The sequence below is a fragment of the Peromyscus leucopus genome, chromosome 1 (genome assembly GCF_004664715.2).
Source record: "Peromyscus leucopus breed LL Stock chromosome 1, UCI_PerLeu_2.1, whole genome shotgun sequence".
NCBI lineage: Eukaryota > Metazoa > Chordata > Mammalia > Rodentia > Cricetidae > Peromyscus > Peromyscus leucopus.
This window is the reverse complement of record NC_051063.1, coordinates 77,080,266-77,096,044: the sequence shown is the minus strand read 5'-3', so window position 1 is coordinate 77,096,044 and position 15,779 is coordinate 77,080,266. Positions and strand designations below refer to the sequence as shown.

At 44.2% G+C, this 15,779-nt stretch overlaps 2 protein-coding genes across 8 annotated transcripts in view; one reads left to right on the top strand and one right to left on the bottom strand.

The window, feature by feature from the left end:
- Positions 1–4,056: 4,056 nt before the first annotated feature.
- Positions 4,057–6,860, bottom strand: LOC119088908 (serine/arginine repetitive matrix protein 1). 4 transcript variants are annotated; one of them, XR_005092667.1, is made up of 3 exons: positions 5,899–6,860; positions 5,531–5,637; positions 5,295–5,441 (listed from the first exon to the last, which is right to left on the bottom strand). XR_005092667.1 is itself a non-coding variant. In XM_037210347.1 (2 exons), exons 1-2 carry the CDS (start codon positions 6,646–6,648, stop codon positions 5,406–5,408), a joined length of 786 nt encoding a protein of 261 aa, XP_037066242.1. In that variant the 5' UTR covers positions 6,649–6,859; the 3' UTR covers positions 4,057–5,405. The 4 variants fall into 4 exon arrangements, 3 of the variants coding, with proteins under 3 accessions (XP_037066242.1, XP_037066237.1, XP_037066245.1); XM_037210347.1 differs by lacking the exon at positions 5,531–5,637 and having other exon boundaries at positions 4,057–5,441; positions 5,899–6,859; XM_037210342.1 differs by having other exon boundaries at positions 5,295–5,637.
- LOC114704376 (Snf2 related CREBBP activator protein) overlaps positions 6,168–15,779 on the top strand; it is a 50,434-nt gene continuing 40,822 nt past the window's right edge. For 3 of the 4 annotated variants that reach the window (XM_028885583.2, XM_028885584.2, XM_028885580.2), the window contains exons 1-6: positions 6,168–6,254; positions 7,975–8,050; positions 9,205–9,467; positions 11,989–12,240; positions 14,293–14,478; positions 14,908–15,048. In XM_028885583.2, the coding sequence (XP_028741416.1) occupies positions 9,414–9,467; positions 11,989–12,240; positions 14,293–14,478; positions 14,908–15,048 (633 nt within the window). In that variant the 5' untranslated portion in view covers positions 6,168–6,254; positions 7,975–8,050; positions 9,205–9,413. Of the gene's footprint in view, positions 6,255–6,484; positions 6,574–7,974; positions 8,051–9,204; positions 9,468–11,988; positions 12,241–14,292; positions 14,479–14,907; positions 15,049–15,779 lie in introns of those variants that run through there. The other variant, XM_028885582.2, reaches the window with a different exon arrangement.

The window sequence follows — 15,779 nt, the reverse complement described above, 5'->3', positions numbered from 1 at the left end:
CTGTCTCATGTCAGAAGAGCCACCTGATATGTGACAGAAGAAAACCAAAATTAAAGGACTATTCTAGCCAGGCAGGTGGTGGCGCACGCCTTTAATCCCAGTACTCGGGAGGCAGAGGCAGGTGGATCTCTTTGAGTTTGAGGCCAGCCTGGGCTACAGACTGAGTTCCAGGAAAGGCGCAAAGCTACACAGAGAAACCCTGTCTCAAAAGACGGGGAAAAAAAAGACTATTCTATTGCCACTAATCTCATGATCCTTTGGTTTTGACTCTTTAAAACATTTGTTTTTTTAAAATATTTATTTACTTATTTATTTATCTAATGTGCATTGGTGTTTTGCCTGCATGTCTGTCAGTGTGTTGGATCCCTTGGAACTGGAGTTATAGACAGTTGTGAACTGCCATGTGGTTGCTGGGAATTGAACTCAGGTCCTCTGGAAGAGCATCCAGTGCTCTTAACCACTGAGCAATCTCTCCAGCCCCCTAAAACATTTCTTTAGGTGTGGTACTATCTTAAAATTTAAACTTTTTGTTTTGATATTAAAGATATTTAAGTTTTCTTCAGTGAATGATAAACTTCCTAACAGCAATCTCTGAAGTTTCCAAAAAGATGATGGGGCCTCACAATCATGATTCCACCTGGACTATGGTAATGCCACTAAGCTGACAAACACCACCTAAAGATTAGCTTTGGACTACAAACTGCTCAGGACAATTTCAAGGTGGCTGGCTGAGATGATCCAGCCTCACTGACTGCTATATCCAGGACTTGAGACGAGCCCTGCACATTCCCATTACACAGACTGGACAACCAATGATGTACCTAACTATCCCAGGACTTGACAATTATCCCATTTTTTCAGGGTCCCCTAAAGACGCTGTCACCCCCAGACAGTAGGTTATAATTTTAAGAACACGTTGCCCACATTCCCAAGAGGTAGGGTGGATGGTTTTTGGTTGTTTAATGGGTATAGATGTTTGTCAGCATTTAGGGGGGTTGGTTACAAGTTGTTATTGGTAATGGGTTGGTTACAGGTTGTTATTGGTAATGATCAGGAAAAAAACCTGAACAAAAGAGATTAGATTCAGGGATCTTGTTCTAAAAAGAAAAAAAAAATGGTAGATACAGACATAGGATAAAAGGTAGATTATTGTATCTATTTTAAAAAGTAATTACTAGTTTCAAATATTTTACATTGGCTTGGATTTTTATATATTGATACAAATTTGATTTTTTGTGTGTTTGTTTTCCATGAAGACAGGGTTTCTCCATGTAGTTTTGGTGCCTGTCCTGGATCTTACTCTGTAGACCAGGCTGGCCTCGAAATCACAGAGATCTGACTGGCTCTGCCTCCTAAGTGCTGGGATTAAATGTGTGCACCACCACCACCGCCTGGCTATGTTATAAAAATGATAAGATTAAAAAGGTAGATTATTAAATCTAGTTTTAAACCAAAAAATTACTAGTTTTAAATATTTTACATTGATATGGATTTTTTGTAAATTGATACAAATTTAAGGTTTAGTTAGAAAGTCCTGTGCATACGTTTCTACTGTTATTCAAGGTATTGTACCTATACAGCTCATTTTATATTGTAATGTAAATTTCCAGTCCTTGAAAGTTATTATTACAAAGTATTTAAGATAATAAAGAAATGCAGGTTAGTAGTTAGTCACCTGTTACAATCAAACTTGTAGTCATGTTAGGTATGTTTAATAAAGGTTAGTAGTCACCTATAGCAATCAAACTTGTAGTCATGTTAGGCATGCTTTTAAGGTCAAACAGATATTTTAGATGGACAGGTGGTCTTGAAACACTTCAGAGATCTACAGAATATGGCATTTAAGATGTTTTAATCATGTAAGTTCTTTTTTTATGACAATGAGACATGTCTGCTCCTGGCATCACCAATCTACATGGTGATGGGCATTGAAGAAACTCCATATGGAGTTTCCTTTCTTTGTGGCAAAAGTTAACCACTGGGCAAGAAAATGCTTTTGCTTCAACTGCTGACAGTATGCTATCCAAATTGGACAAGCAGGACAGAAAAGTGACTGCATAACTTGCCAAGACAAGGTGGGACAGTCCTTCAAATATCCTGCTTTACAGAAAAGTCTGTCAGATATTCTATACTTGTAGGCCAAAGATGGATGCCCCAGAATTACAGAGGAACCTTGGGTGACTGTCCAGGCAGCCAGCTGTTTCTGTCATTTCTTATTTTTGGAAGTTGTTTGCAGTATACTTCCTGTTTACTCAGGTAACATTATATCCTTCTCAGGTCTCTGATGGAGTTGAAGAACAGATAGTTTAAGTTATAGTTTTCCTTGTTACCAGATTAAGGAAAAAAAAAAAAAACAACTCACAAAAGAGGTGTAAACTATATAAGGTTGAAAGACATAAAAAGATAGCTTTGCCAGGCTGTGGTGGAACACTCCTTTAATCCAGCACTCAGGAGGCAGAGCCAGGTGGATCTATGTGAATTCAAGGCCAGCCTGGTCTACAAAGCAAGATCCAGGACAGGCACCAAAACTATATGGATAAACACTGTCTCAAAAAACAAAACAAAACAAAAAAGACAGCTTTGGGTTGGTAATGCAAGTTAAGATAGAAAGTGATTTAGGTACAACATTTTGGACTCACCAAGAAGATAATGGAATATTTTCCCTGAGTTTGTCAAATGCCAATAGACTAGACATTATTAATATAATTATTGCCTGTATATATTTGCATTGTTACTGTACTTATTGTATATAGTTATTTTATGTTAGTTAAAACCTTTACTTTTTGTTTAGACAAAAATGGGGAAATGTGTGATAATTTGTTTGTGTTCTGACAAATAAAGCTTACCTGGAGATTAGAGGGCAGAACTAGCCACTAGTTAACCACAGAGGCTAGGCAGTGGTGGCATACAACTTGAATACCAGAACATGGGAGGCTCAAGCCTTTGATCCCAGCCCTTGGGGGGGGGGGCTCAGGCCTTTAATCCCAGCACATGGGAGGCTCAGGCCTTTAATCCCAGTACTAGAGAGGTGGAGACAGACATATAAGGTAGGTGCAGACAGGCTCTTGGGCATGTTCAGTCTGAGGATTCATAGAGACGGGATCTCCCCGCATTTGGCCAGAGGATTTGGAGAGGTAAGAAGTGAATGTGGCCTCTCTGGACTTTGAGCTTTCACCCTTGATTTGACTCTGGGTTTTCATTGGTAAGTCTAGTTAGGATTGTGCTTCACTTTGTGGGTTTCAGGCATCAAATACAGGTTGTCAGGCTTGGTGGCACATATCTTTACCTATTGATCCCCTATTGAATTTTTAAAAAATAATTTATTTTTATTTTGTGTGCATTGGTATTTTGTCTTTATGTATGTTTGCATGAGGGTGTTGGATCTCATAGTTACAGTTGTGACCTGTGATATGGGTGCTGAGAATTGAATTTAGGTCCTGTGGAAGAGCAGTTAGTGCTCTTAACTAAACCATTTCTCCAGCCCTTAAATTTTTAAAAATTTATTTATTTTTTAGGTTTTTCGAGACAGGGGTTCTTTGTAGCTTTGGAGCCTGTCCTGGACTAGCTCTGCAGAGCAGGCTGGTCTCGAACTCACAGAGATCCACCTGCCTCTGCCTCCTGAGTGCTGGGATTACAGGTGTCCGCCACTACCGCCCAGCTAAAAGTTTATTTTTATATGATTATGAATGTTTTGCCTGCATGTATGTATGTGCACCATGTGCATTCTTGGTGCCAGAGGAAAGGGCTTTGGATCCCCAAGAACTGGAATTATGAATGGCATTAGTCATCATGTGGATGCGTGGAATTGAACCCAGGTCCTCTGTAAGAACAAGTGCTCTTGAGTACTGAGCAATATTTCCAGCCTCTTTTTTGAAGTTATTGTGTTTGAAGGCAGGTCTGTGGTCTTTTTAAAACAAAGAACTCACTATGTGGACCAGACTGGCCTTGATATCTATATTTCCCTGCTTCTGCCTCTTGAATGTTTGGGATTAACGTTATCACCACACTCAGAATTTTAAAAAATTATTAAAAGGTTTTTAAAATGTGTATGTGTGATTTGTGTGTGTATGTCTATGCACCTTGTGCTTTTAGTGACAGGGCCAGAAGAGGTTAAAAATGTTTGCAAGCTCTCTTGGTCCTAGGAACCGAGTTCAGGTCCTCTGGCCTGAGCCGGTGCTCTTAACTACTGAACCATCTCTTTCTATTACCTACATTTATCTCTTCTTGCCTTCTTTCTTTTGGTGTGTGTGTGGGTCTTGCTATGTAAACAAGGTTGGCTTTGTATTCAGAGATTTGCCCTGCCAGTGCCTCTTGAGTGTTGGGATTAAAGGTGAATGCCACACCTAGTCCCATTATCTACAAATATATTTCCAGATATTATATATATCAAGTCTGAAAAGGCAAAGTATAAAACAATATACAGTATGGTATCATTTAAATATGAGGGACTCAAACTGATTACTTCTGGGCAGGACACTGACACAATGTGGGGAATTTTTTTGCTGATAATTCATATTAGACTTTAATTTTGAGATTTTATTTTATTTTATGAGTGTTTGCCTGAACGTTATGTCTGTGCATCAGAAGAGGGTGTTAGATCTAAGACTAAAGTTACGAGACTGTTAGGAGCTTCCATTTGGGTGCTGGGAATCAAACCCTGATCCTCTGTCCTGTGTTCTAATTATGTAAAACACACACACACACACACACACACACACACACACACACACACACACACACTGAACTTTTTACAAAGTCCTAAATTGAAAAAAGCAGACACATACTTACTACAAGACTATATACATGTCTTTTAAGACAGGATAATCTTGAACTTTAGAATATTAACGTGTGTGTGTGTGTGTGTGTGTGTGTGTGTGTGTGTATGTGTGTGTGTAGCCTCTACCAGTAAGTGCTTGGATTATAGGTATATATCAGCACACCTAGCTGTGAAGAATCTTTCTTCCAGTCTCTATTCAACTGCCATTTCCCCACTGTCCACAATGGCTTCTCCGATGTCCGTCTTCGATTTATTTTTATTTTTATCCCACAAGCTTTCTTCATTATTAGTTATGTCTTGGGGCAGGGTCTTCCTATGTAATCAAGGGCTCAAGATCTTTCTTGGAACTCTTGTTGACAATAAACAGGTCCTTAAGATGGAGAAGGAGTATCAGATTCTCAAAGGCATTTTTTTAAGGATTTTTATTTGATGTGTACGGGTGTTTTACCTGCATGTATGTCTGTGCACCATGTTTGTGCAGTGCTCTCTGAGGTCAGAAGAGGGTGCCCGATTCCCTGGAACTGGAGTTACAGATGTTTATGAACTTCTGGAATATGAGTGCTGGAAACTGAACCTTGGTCCTCTGTAAGAAGCAGCAGCCAATATTCTTAGTTGCTGAGCTATCTTCTCAGCCTTTCAAAGGGGTTCTTAATGTGTGGGAAACCTGCAAACCAATGGCACAGATGTTTGGAGGCTACATCTTGGGAAATCACTGCTACAAAGTAGACTACAGCTGGTAGTGGTGGCGCATACCGTTGGTCCTAGGCAGAGGCAGGAGCATCTCTTGCTCTTGAGTTTAAGGTTAGCTGGATCTACAATAGCGAGTCCAGGTCAACCACTGCTAAATGGTGAGACCTTGTCTTTAAAAAAAAAAAAAAAAGCGACTGGAGGCCCAACTCCACAACTAATTTGTTTCATGTCACTGACTAATCTGCAAAAATAAAAAAAATAAAAATAAAAAAAAAACCCAAACCCAAAGGTTGTTCCCACTCGCACCACGCGTTTCCGTGGTTTCGGATCCGCCGAGGCGTGCTGGGCGAGCATGGAACCCGGGAGCAGACTACATCTCCCATCTTGCTTTGCGCTCCAGACAAGAGCCCTACGCTAGCACGCGAACCTACCCGCCCCTCCAGCCTCCAGTTACTGTGTATCGCGAGAGGACGGGCCGCTCCGGCGGTAGCGATAACGAGCCTTGGTGGTGGTGGTGGTGGTAGTGGCGGCAGCGGCCGAGAAGGCGGCGGCCATTTTGGTGAGGCCTCGGGAGCGGCGGCGGCGGCGGGGTCGCCGGGAGTCGCGGCTCCTTTTTCTCCAACTGACTGATCGCCCCTCCGCGGCGTGACTCGGAGCGGCGCGAGCTCGGGGGTGGCTCTCACGGCGGCCCTGAGGGGAATTCGAGGCGGGGAAGGCGGCGACCCAGAGGGGGCCCTCCCCCCTCCTCGGCGGGAGGGGGGCGGTGAGCACGCCCCCGAGGACGCAGGTAAGGCGAGGGAGACAAGATGGCGGCGGCGCACGTCCCCCTCCCCTGGCGGGCGGCTGCGCGCGCACCTCCGAGCGCCTTCTCCCCCCCCCCCACCTTCCCGGGGTGCTGCGCGCGCACCGCCAGCCGGTGCCCGGGGGCCGGTGAGCGAGGCGGCCGGCGCGCGCCCAGGGAGACCGAGCGCGCGTCGCGGGGGGGTGGGGGGCGGCGCGGCGGCTGTCAGGTCGGGTGGCCCCGGGTCTCGGCGCGCCTTCCTCGCCCTCCTGCCCTTCTGCGCACGCGTGCGTGAGCGAGCAAAGCCCCGAGAGGACGGACCCAGGTGCGCTTCTGCCCGCCCACCGACCTGCCTCCCCTCCGGGGAGAGGAAGAGGACAGGGTGCATGAGACCAAGCATCCGGGCGCACGCCCACCATAATCCCTTCAGGGGAGACCCAGGCTCGGCGCTCCAACCCGTCCTCCCTCGACCCTTTTGCGGTCGGCTGGTGTGAGGGCGCCGGCGGGCGCGGACTTGCGAGTCCTGCGACCTGGTCTATGGGTTTGGGTTCTGGCGGGAACCCCCCCCCTCCCCAGGCCGTGCGCGCCGCCGGCTCACTCCGCCTCCAGCCGCGCGCGCGCGCGCGCGAGCCCCTCCCCCGCCTGGCGCGCACGTTGGGTGGGGTGGGCCACCGGCGGGGGCGGGGCTACCGCCTGGGGGGGGGGTGAGAGCTGGGGCCCAGGTCGGGGGGTCATGCTGGGTCAGACTTCGGAGAGGTCTTGGGAAACTCTAGTGAAGACCCGGGTCAAGAGTTCAGGCGTCTTGGACTCGGACTTCCTCCGGTCCCCAGAATGTGGAGGGCGAATCGAGGCAGCGCTGCGCCTAGAGAAGGAGTTAACCGGGCAAACACTTCCGGGCCTCGTTTAGTTGAACCCTGCTTGTTTCCGGAGTATGGGTCTCATTGGAGCCTGCCTTCCTTACATCGGCTGAAAAAGCTCTTTCTAAAGTTCCTTGGATGTTTCGTCCCGTGTGTACAGATTTCAAAGGATCCTTTTCTTGTGACCAACTTTTTGTTTTTGGGAACTCCACCCTGTTAACTCCGTTCCTGTTGAGTCCACTGAAAATGCAAGCAGGCAGTCAGACATCCAGCAGGCTTTGTGAACTTGTGGATGTGGTGTTTCTGTCCGTCATTTGGTGGTTGGAGCTTAAAGTACTTCAGCTTTTAAAACTTTCTGTTGTTTGAGTTCCTCTCTGCCCTTACCCTTATCCAGCAAGAACGTACAACCCTGTGAAATTCTCTACACAAAACACGATTTGCATTTGTTGCCACCACTTTTTTAAAAAGTTAATTTCCTTCTGTGTGTATTTGTGAATTCCTGCATGTATGCACACCACAAGCATGCCAGGTGTCCGAACAGGCCAGAAGAGAGGTTGGATCCACTAGAGCTGGAGTTAAAGCTGTTGTAACCTGCCATGTGGGTGCTGGGAACCAAACCTAGGGCTTCTGCAAGAGCAGTAAACACTCTGAACCGCTGAGACATTTCTCCAGACTTACCCCCCAGGCCTAAATGAACTAAAACCTAACCCAATTTATTTTCTTTTTCTGAAGCATGAGCTTTTCCTACTATTTATGTGAACTGACTTTGGGTGTATTTTAAAAGTCTCAGAGAGCTGGTGTAAGTACACTGAGATGGTATTGACAAATGTGGATTGGTTCCTCACTGCTGCTTTCCTCTACTGTTTTAGGTGTGATTTCCCTCATTACAGCAGGGCACCGTGGAAGTGCAGACTTTCACAGGGGGTGTGGTCTCTGCTCACACAGGTGAGCTCACCTTTAGATACAATTTTGTGTGCTTATGTGAATGGAGAAACACTATGTGATAATGAGAATAGGTTAATTGTGGATTTTACTTTGGAAAACTTGAGATCTATGCATGTGTTTCCGTGGGGGTTGACGGTGGAGGTAGAACAGTGGAGCTTCAGCACTACCACCCCCACCCCCTGTTGGTTTTCTTTTTTAGGGGAGGGATCTCAGTCTCTAACCCAAGCTAACTGAATTCATGGCAGTCCTCCTGCCTTAGCCCCCTAAGTGCTGGGATTATAGGTATGAACCAGCACACCTGACATATCCTTCCTCCCCCTTGGTTTTTCGAGACATGGTTTCTCTGTGAATCCCTGGCTGTCCTGGAACTCACTCTGTAGACTAGGCTGGCCTCGAACTCACAGAGATCCACCTACCTCTACTTCTGGAGTGCTGGAGTTAAAGGTGTGCTCCTCCACCACCCAGCATATTTCTTCTTTTGAAATGAGATCTCATATGACTGAGGCTGATCTTGAATGCCTGAATTCAAACGATCCTCTTCATCTTAGTGTCCCAAATATGTTCCACCTCTTCTAGCTAAGGGAAGTACTTCCAAGTATTTGACACATAGTAAATGCTGAGGAAACATAAGCTTGAGGTCTCATACTCACATGTAACCAGGGATGACCTTGAACTTCTGATCTTTCTGCCTTTACCTCCCATGCTTTGAGATTGAAGGTGCATGCCACCCTGCTAGTTTTATGCTTTGATTGAAGCATAAATTATGATTATCTAGCACACATAAAACATGATTGAACCCATGTTTTATGTGTGCTAGATAATCACTCAACCACCTGAGCTACCTCCATATCCCTGAAAAGTTTTTTTTTTTTTTTGGTTTTTCGAGACAGGGTTTCTCTGTGTAGCTTTGTGCCTTTCCTGGAACTCGATTTGGAGACCAGGCTGGCCTCGAACTCACAGAGATCCGCCTGCCTCTGCCTCCCGAGCTGGAAACAGTTTTTAACCTCAGCATTTTGAAGACTGAGGCAAGAGGATAGATAGTAAGTCCCAGGCCAGTCTGGATGGTGTAATAAGATCTATCTGTCTCAGAAAACAACTGTTTTAATAGCCTTTAATTTTATTCCTACTTTTTTTTTTTTTTAATCCAACTATAGGTGCTCCAGAGGTTGGTGGACCTGAGCGGAGGCTGGGACGCCCTGGTGGGCCCCGGGCCCTGGAAGGCAGGTCCCGGTGGCTGGTGGCCCAGAATGAGGCCAGCTCCCAGCATGCCCTGCAGCCGGACACCAGCCCCTCGGCCTGCAGCAGTGGTGATAATAACCCAGTCATTCTTCAGGCATCCAGCAAGGAGCCTGGGAGTGGGACCATGCAGAGCAGCCCCTCCCCTGCTCACTCTCAGCTCCCAATCCTACAGACACAGGTTTGAAAGTGGGGAGGGTTCCTTCGCTTATTCTCTGTGGACTAATGGACTAATGTTTTTGAGACAGAAGTGGTGTTGCAGGTCTTATTATCTACCTGAGTAGTTGAGTTTGGACTGTCTTTAGTTTTCAGAGAGATTGGACTGTAACATGTCAAGCCTGTTAGTTAATTCTTCTACTTTTTTTTTTTTTTTAATTTGTTTTTTCAAGACAGAGTTTCTCTGTGTACTGTCCTAGAACTCACTCTGTAGACCAGGCTAGCCTTGAACTTGGATCCATTTGTCTCTGCCTCCCAAGTGCTGGGATTAAAGGCATGTGCCATCATGCCTGGCTTTAGATACTTACTTTCTACTTCACATAATGCTGATTTCCAAGAGTGGAGATCTTGAGGGTATGGTGGTACATGCCTTTAAGCTTGGCACTCAGAGGCAGAGACAGGCAGATCTCTGTGAGATCAAGGCCAGTTTGGTTTACTTAGTGAGTCCCAGGCCAATTAAAAAGTACATGCATAGTGAGACCCTGTCTTTAAAGAAGGAAAAAAAACACAGTTCTTTCTTAAAGTGGTTAAATTAGGCTAAGCTGGAAATGGAGACTAGGCAAAATGCTTTTAAGACTGTAGGCTTTGAGAATAGTTTACCTTCATTTGGAACTAGAACAGGATAAGCCTTAAGTGAGACATTATTTCTTTCCTCATATTGTGGGAATGTGGAGTAGGGGGAAAGTGTGTTTTTTAAATTAATTAGTTCTACATTTGCATTTAATAGGCTTTTCCCCCTTTTAATAAGACAGGGCTTCTTGTGGAGCTGAGGTTTAGCTTGGTTGGTATAATACTCGTCATGCACAAGGCTCAGGGTTGGGCCCTGGGTTGATTCCAGTACTGTATGTACAGTTGTATGGTGGCACATACTTGTAATCCCAGCTCTTTGAAAGGTAAAAGTAGAATGATAAGAATTTTGAGATCATTCTTAGCTACATAGGGAGTTCCAGGTTCACCTGAGGTGTATGGTAACCCTATCTAAAAAGGAAGGAGAGGGAGTTGCGAGTTTCCTTATGCACCCCAGCCTCCTGAGTCCTAGGGTTGTAAACCTGTACCACCATAGATAACTCAGTTGCTAGTTTGTTCATTTGCTGTACTGGCCTTTGAACTTCGGGCCTTGTGCATGCTAAGGCAGACTCTTTACTATTGAGCCATAGCCCTTTGGGCTTTAAATATGTTTCTGAGAGTTGAGTGCAGAGCTTGGCAGTCCTGGTAGGTAAGCACTCTGTCATTGCTCCAGTGGATTTGATACTTAGAATTTTTTTTAGCTTCTGGGAAATTTTGATATGTAGTCTTTTACCATTTAGCTGGGGTAGGAATTTGAGGCACTTAGACTTCTGTTTTATAGTGAATTTCATGAGTGAGTTCATTTGCCATATTTCAGTGGGACTTTTTTTTCAAGATGGGGTTTCTCTGTGTATCCCTGGCTGTCCTGGAACTCGCTCTGTAGACCAGGCTGAACTTGAACTCAGAGATCCACCTGCCTCTGCCTCTCGAGTCCTGGGATTAAGGGTGTGTGACCCCACTGCCTGGCTGGGACATTGTTTTCAATTATTGCTTTTATACTCAGTACTTTGTAATGTGTGGGTTCCATTCCCTGCATCTTCAGTGAAGGGGGGTTGGGGGCTTTTTTTTTTTCCTATTTTTTTCTATTATTTGAAGTGAATTCACATTTATTGCATAGGTGAATCTATTGTACTTAGGAGTAAAATCAAGGTTCCCTAGGTGTGGTGACCCACGCCTTTAATCCCAGCACTCGGGAGGCAGAGGCAGGCGATCTCTGTGAGTTCAAGGCCAGCTTGGTCTACAGAGCGAGATCCAGGACTACACAGAGAAATCCTGTCTGGGGGGAAAAAAATTAAGGTTCTAAAAGGACCATTAAATTTGAAATCATATGCTTTTGTACACAGCACTCACGAGGTAGAGACAAACCGATCTCTATTAGTCTATGTAGTAAGACTGTCTCAAGGAAAAAAAGAACAAAAGAAATTATGCATTGTAGTTGTCTTAGAAAACAAGTTTTTGTTTTTGAGAGCTATACTTCTAGCCATGTAGTGGCAATCTTGAATTTAGGCAGTTGTGTATATCAGTATGTATGTCTTACATGTCAGATTATCTATTAGAAATTTGGCTCTACCATTTTAATAACTTTGCTTAAAGAAAAACTTCATTTCCAAGCCTGATGTTGTGGCACTAGCCTATTAATCCAGCACATGTGAGGCGGATTGTAAATCCCAGGCTAGACTGGGCTACATAGTGAGACCTTGTCTTCAACTCTTAACAACTTCCCTCCATCCGCTCCCCAAAAGAAAACAAACCAACAAAGTGTTTGTGTTGATAAAAATGAGAGTGATGCCTAACACTACAGGGATTTTTTTTATTTTGTTTTTGTTTCATTTCTTTGTAAAATGGAATAGAAAAATGTACTTAAAACATTTTGCACAATGCTTAGCATCCTTTTTATCCGTGATTTTCCCCTTTTCTAGATGGTGTCGGACGGCATGACAGGGAGCAATCCTGTATCCCCTGCCTCATCTAGTTCTCCAGCTTCTAGTGGGGCAGGTGGTATCTCCCCGCAACATATAGCCCAAGATTCCTCTCTGGATGGACCTCCAGGCCCGCCAGATGGTACCACAGTTCCTCTGGAGGGGCTCAGCTTATCCCAAGCTGCTGACCTGGTCAACAAGGGCCCAAAGTGGGAGAAGAGCCATGCAGAAATTGCAGAACAAGCTAAACATGTATGTATTGGGAAGGCCCATGAAGATTCATGGGAGTTGTCTGTCTTAACTCTATCCCATGGGTATTTTATGTGTCTTTGTTTTTAGCCATGGGTTTAGAGTGTGGATTCCTTCTTTGTCTTGAGTATAATGCCTGAAGCCAACCAACCCCTCTCCCCCTCCTTTCTTTGAGGGATGGAGAAGTGGTTCTGTAGTATAAAGCATTGGCTAGTCTTCCAGAGGTTCCATTCCCAGTACCCACCTAGCAGCTTACAATTATAACTCCAGTTCCAGGGGGTCCAGTTCCCTCTTGTCTCCAATGTGCACCAGGCAATCAAGTGGTGTCCAAACATACTGCAAACATTGCTCCATGGTCACACACACACACACACACACACACACACACACACACACACACACACAGTTTTTACTTTCCTAGTCTGGCTTCCCTTTGTACCTGAGGATGACTTTGAACTCCTGATACTCTTTTCTGTCTGCCTCTTTCCCACCTTCCTTTCTTTTCTTTCTTCCTTTTTTTTTTTTTTTTTTTGTTGTTTTTTTTGTTTTTTGTTTTTTCTGTTTTGTTTTTGAGACAGGGTTTCTCTGTAGACCCTGCTGGCCTTGAACTCACAGAAATCCACCTGCCTCTACCTCCCTGATTGCTGGGATTAAAGGCATACATTACCATCTGTGGTGGTATTGTGTTCCCCAACACCCTAATAAACTTATCTGGGGTCAGAGAACAGAACAAGCCACAGCCACCTCACCTTGCCAGATCCTCAGCTGATCCTGTTTCCTCAGACTGGAAGCCTCTGAGTCCTCATCCAAATGGATCTCAGCTGAAACTGCTGCTCTAAAGCCTAAAAGTTTAACCTGCCTAGTTCCTGGTCCTCACGCCTTATATACCTTTCTGCTTTCTGCCATCACTTCCTGGGATTAAAGGCGTGAGTCACCATGCCTGACTGTTTCCAGTGTTGCTTTAAACTCATAGAGATCTGCATGGATCTCTGCCTCCCAAGTGATAGAATTAAAGGTGTGAGTGCCACCATTTTCTGGCCTCTGTGTCTAGTGGCTGTTCTGTTCTCTGACCGCAGATAAGTTTATTAGGGTGCACAATATTTTGGGGAACACAGTACCACCATAACCATCCACTAGCTTGATACAGGATCTTAACTTTAGTTTAGGCTGCCCTAAATCTAGAACATATAAGTATGTAACTCCCTCTGGCTCATCCATCTTAGCACCCAGAGTGCTAGGATTACAGGTGTTAACACACACCTGGTTTATTCTAAATTTTTTTAAAGCTACTTGTTAAAGAAAAAATTCAAATGATTTAATGTTCTTAATCAGAAATTTAATGAATTATAGAAACTTTTAGTAAAAAAGGGAATTTTTTGTTATTGGCAACCACTATTAATCTGATTATGTATATCTTCAGTGTTTTTCCCATAGAGTAAGTTTTTCTAAAATTATTATGTGTGACAAGTACCCCATCTGCTATTTGTCATGTTATCCCTCCATGCTAGTGATTAAATAGAGAGCCTTATATCTGCTGAGTATAAACTATAGCTCTCTTTCCCCAAAATAATGTTTTTTAAAATAAACACAGCTGGGCAGTGATGGCCCATGGCTTTAATTCTAGCACTCGAGAGGCAGAGGCGCAGAGGCGCAGAGAGGGGCAGAGAGAGGCAGAGGCAGGTGGATCTCTGACTTCGAGGCCAGCCTGGTCTACAAAGGGAGTTCTAAGACAGACAAGGTTACACAGATAAATGCTATTTTAAAAAACAGTAACCAAACCAAACAAACACAGTTATATAAATTGAACTGAAATCATATTTCTAAGAAATCTCACGACCTATTTTTGATCCCAGTTCTTTCCCAGCTGTATGATCTCAGGAAACTCATTTGATTTCCCAGATATTCCCCACACCACCTCTCAACAGAATCTATTACCTTGTAGAATTGGTAGGAGCATAAAACACAGAGTTCATTCAGGGGCCAGGAATTCAGCCATGGCAGTGAGATGACTTGCATGTCCAGAAACTCTTAGTCAATGTCGTTACCCCTCATTAGGAAGCTGAAATTGAAACTCGAATTGCTGAACTTCGAAAGGAGGGATTCTGGTCATTGAAAAGGCTACCTAAAGTGCCAGAGCCTCCCCGTCCTAAAGGCCATTGGGACTATCTATGTGAAGAGATGCAGTGGCTCTCGGCTGACTTTGCTCAGGAGCGCCGATGGAAACGAGGTGTGGCCCGGAAGGTATGTCCTGTTTGTTCAGCTGTTCATATATTTTTCAGGGGTGCTTTTGAAACTTTAATGGTTAGCCAAGTGGTAGTGGCAGCTCACACTTCTAATCTCAGCACTGGAGACACAGAGGCAGGCAAATCTGTAAGTTTGAGGCCAGCCTGGTCTACAGAACAAGTTTCAGGACTCCCACAGCTATACAGAGAAACCCTGTCTTGAACACCCCCTACCCCTCCCACACCCCCCAAAAAATGGAAAAAGAAACTTTAATGGGTGAATTATGTGGAAGGTAGAAGGGAAGCAGATGAAATTATAAACCCCTTTTTAGTGCTTCAAGCTGTAGTAACATCAGGGTTTTCTTGTCCTTGATTGTCTTTGTCTTTGATTGGGTGGACAAGGAGATTGATTTTATACTGTGATTTTATACTGTGTTTATTTCTATAGGTGGTACGTATGGTAATCCGGCACCATGAAGAGCAGCGACAAAAAGAGGAGCGAGCTCGGAGAGAAGAACAGGCCAAGCTGCGCCGAATTGCTTCTACCATGGCCAAGGATGTCAGGCAGTTCTGGAGCAATGTGGAGAAGGTGAGCAATGAGATTGGACAAAAGATGGTCTTGGACTAGGTTAGAGGAAGGCGTGTTGATAGGGCTGACCAAAGTTTACTGAGGAACTGAACACTGCAATTCCAACTCTATGACATTTCTCCGTAAATTGGACCTTTCCATCAGTGAATGTCACAAGGAGGAAGGAATTCTTGGCTTCCTTTTCCTATCTACTCAACTAAAACTTTGGGTGTAGCATCCATTGATCTGTTTTCTAGTGACAAAATATGTGTTGTATCTTTGGGATGAGTAGGACTCCTTGACTCCTAGACCATCTACTCTTTGTAGGGTGTGTAGTATGTTTTTTCTAAAACTTGTTTGTTGTTTACCTGATTATGCCATTAAAGTTTCTTCTGCTTATATGTTAAGTTGTAATTATTTCTGAAGCCCGCTTTTCCCTTTTTGTGTTTGTGTGATTGGTTCTAGAATTTCTTGTGGGCATCTGATCTGTAGATGCTCAAGTCCAGTATATAAAATGCATATGACATATGAACAGATATAAATATTTCTAGATCGTTTGTGATGCATACTGTGTAAAATTACCACATAAATAGTTGTCACACTGTGTTGTTTGAAATAGGGGTATTTCTGCATTTCAGAGGTTGGTTTTCTTTTTCTTCCAGTTTTGAGACAGGGTGTCATGTAACTCATGTTGGCCTCAAATTTGCTATGTAGCTAAGGATAACCTTGAACTCCTGATCCTCTCACTTTCT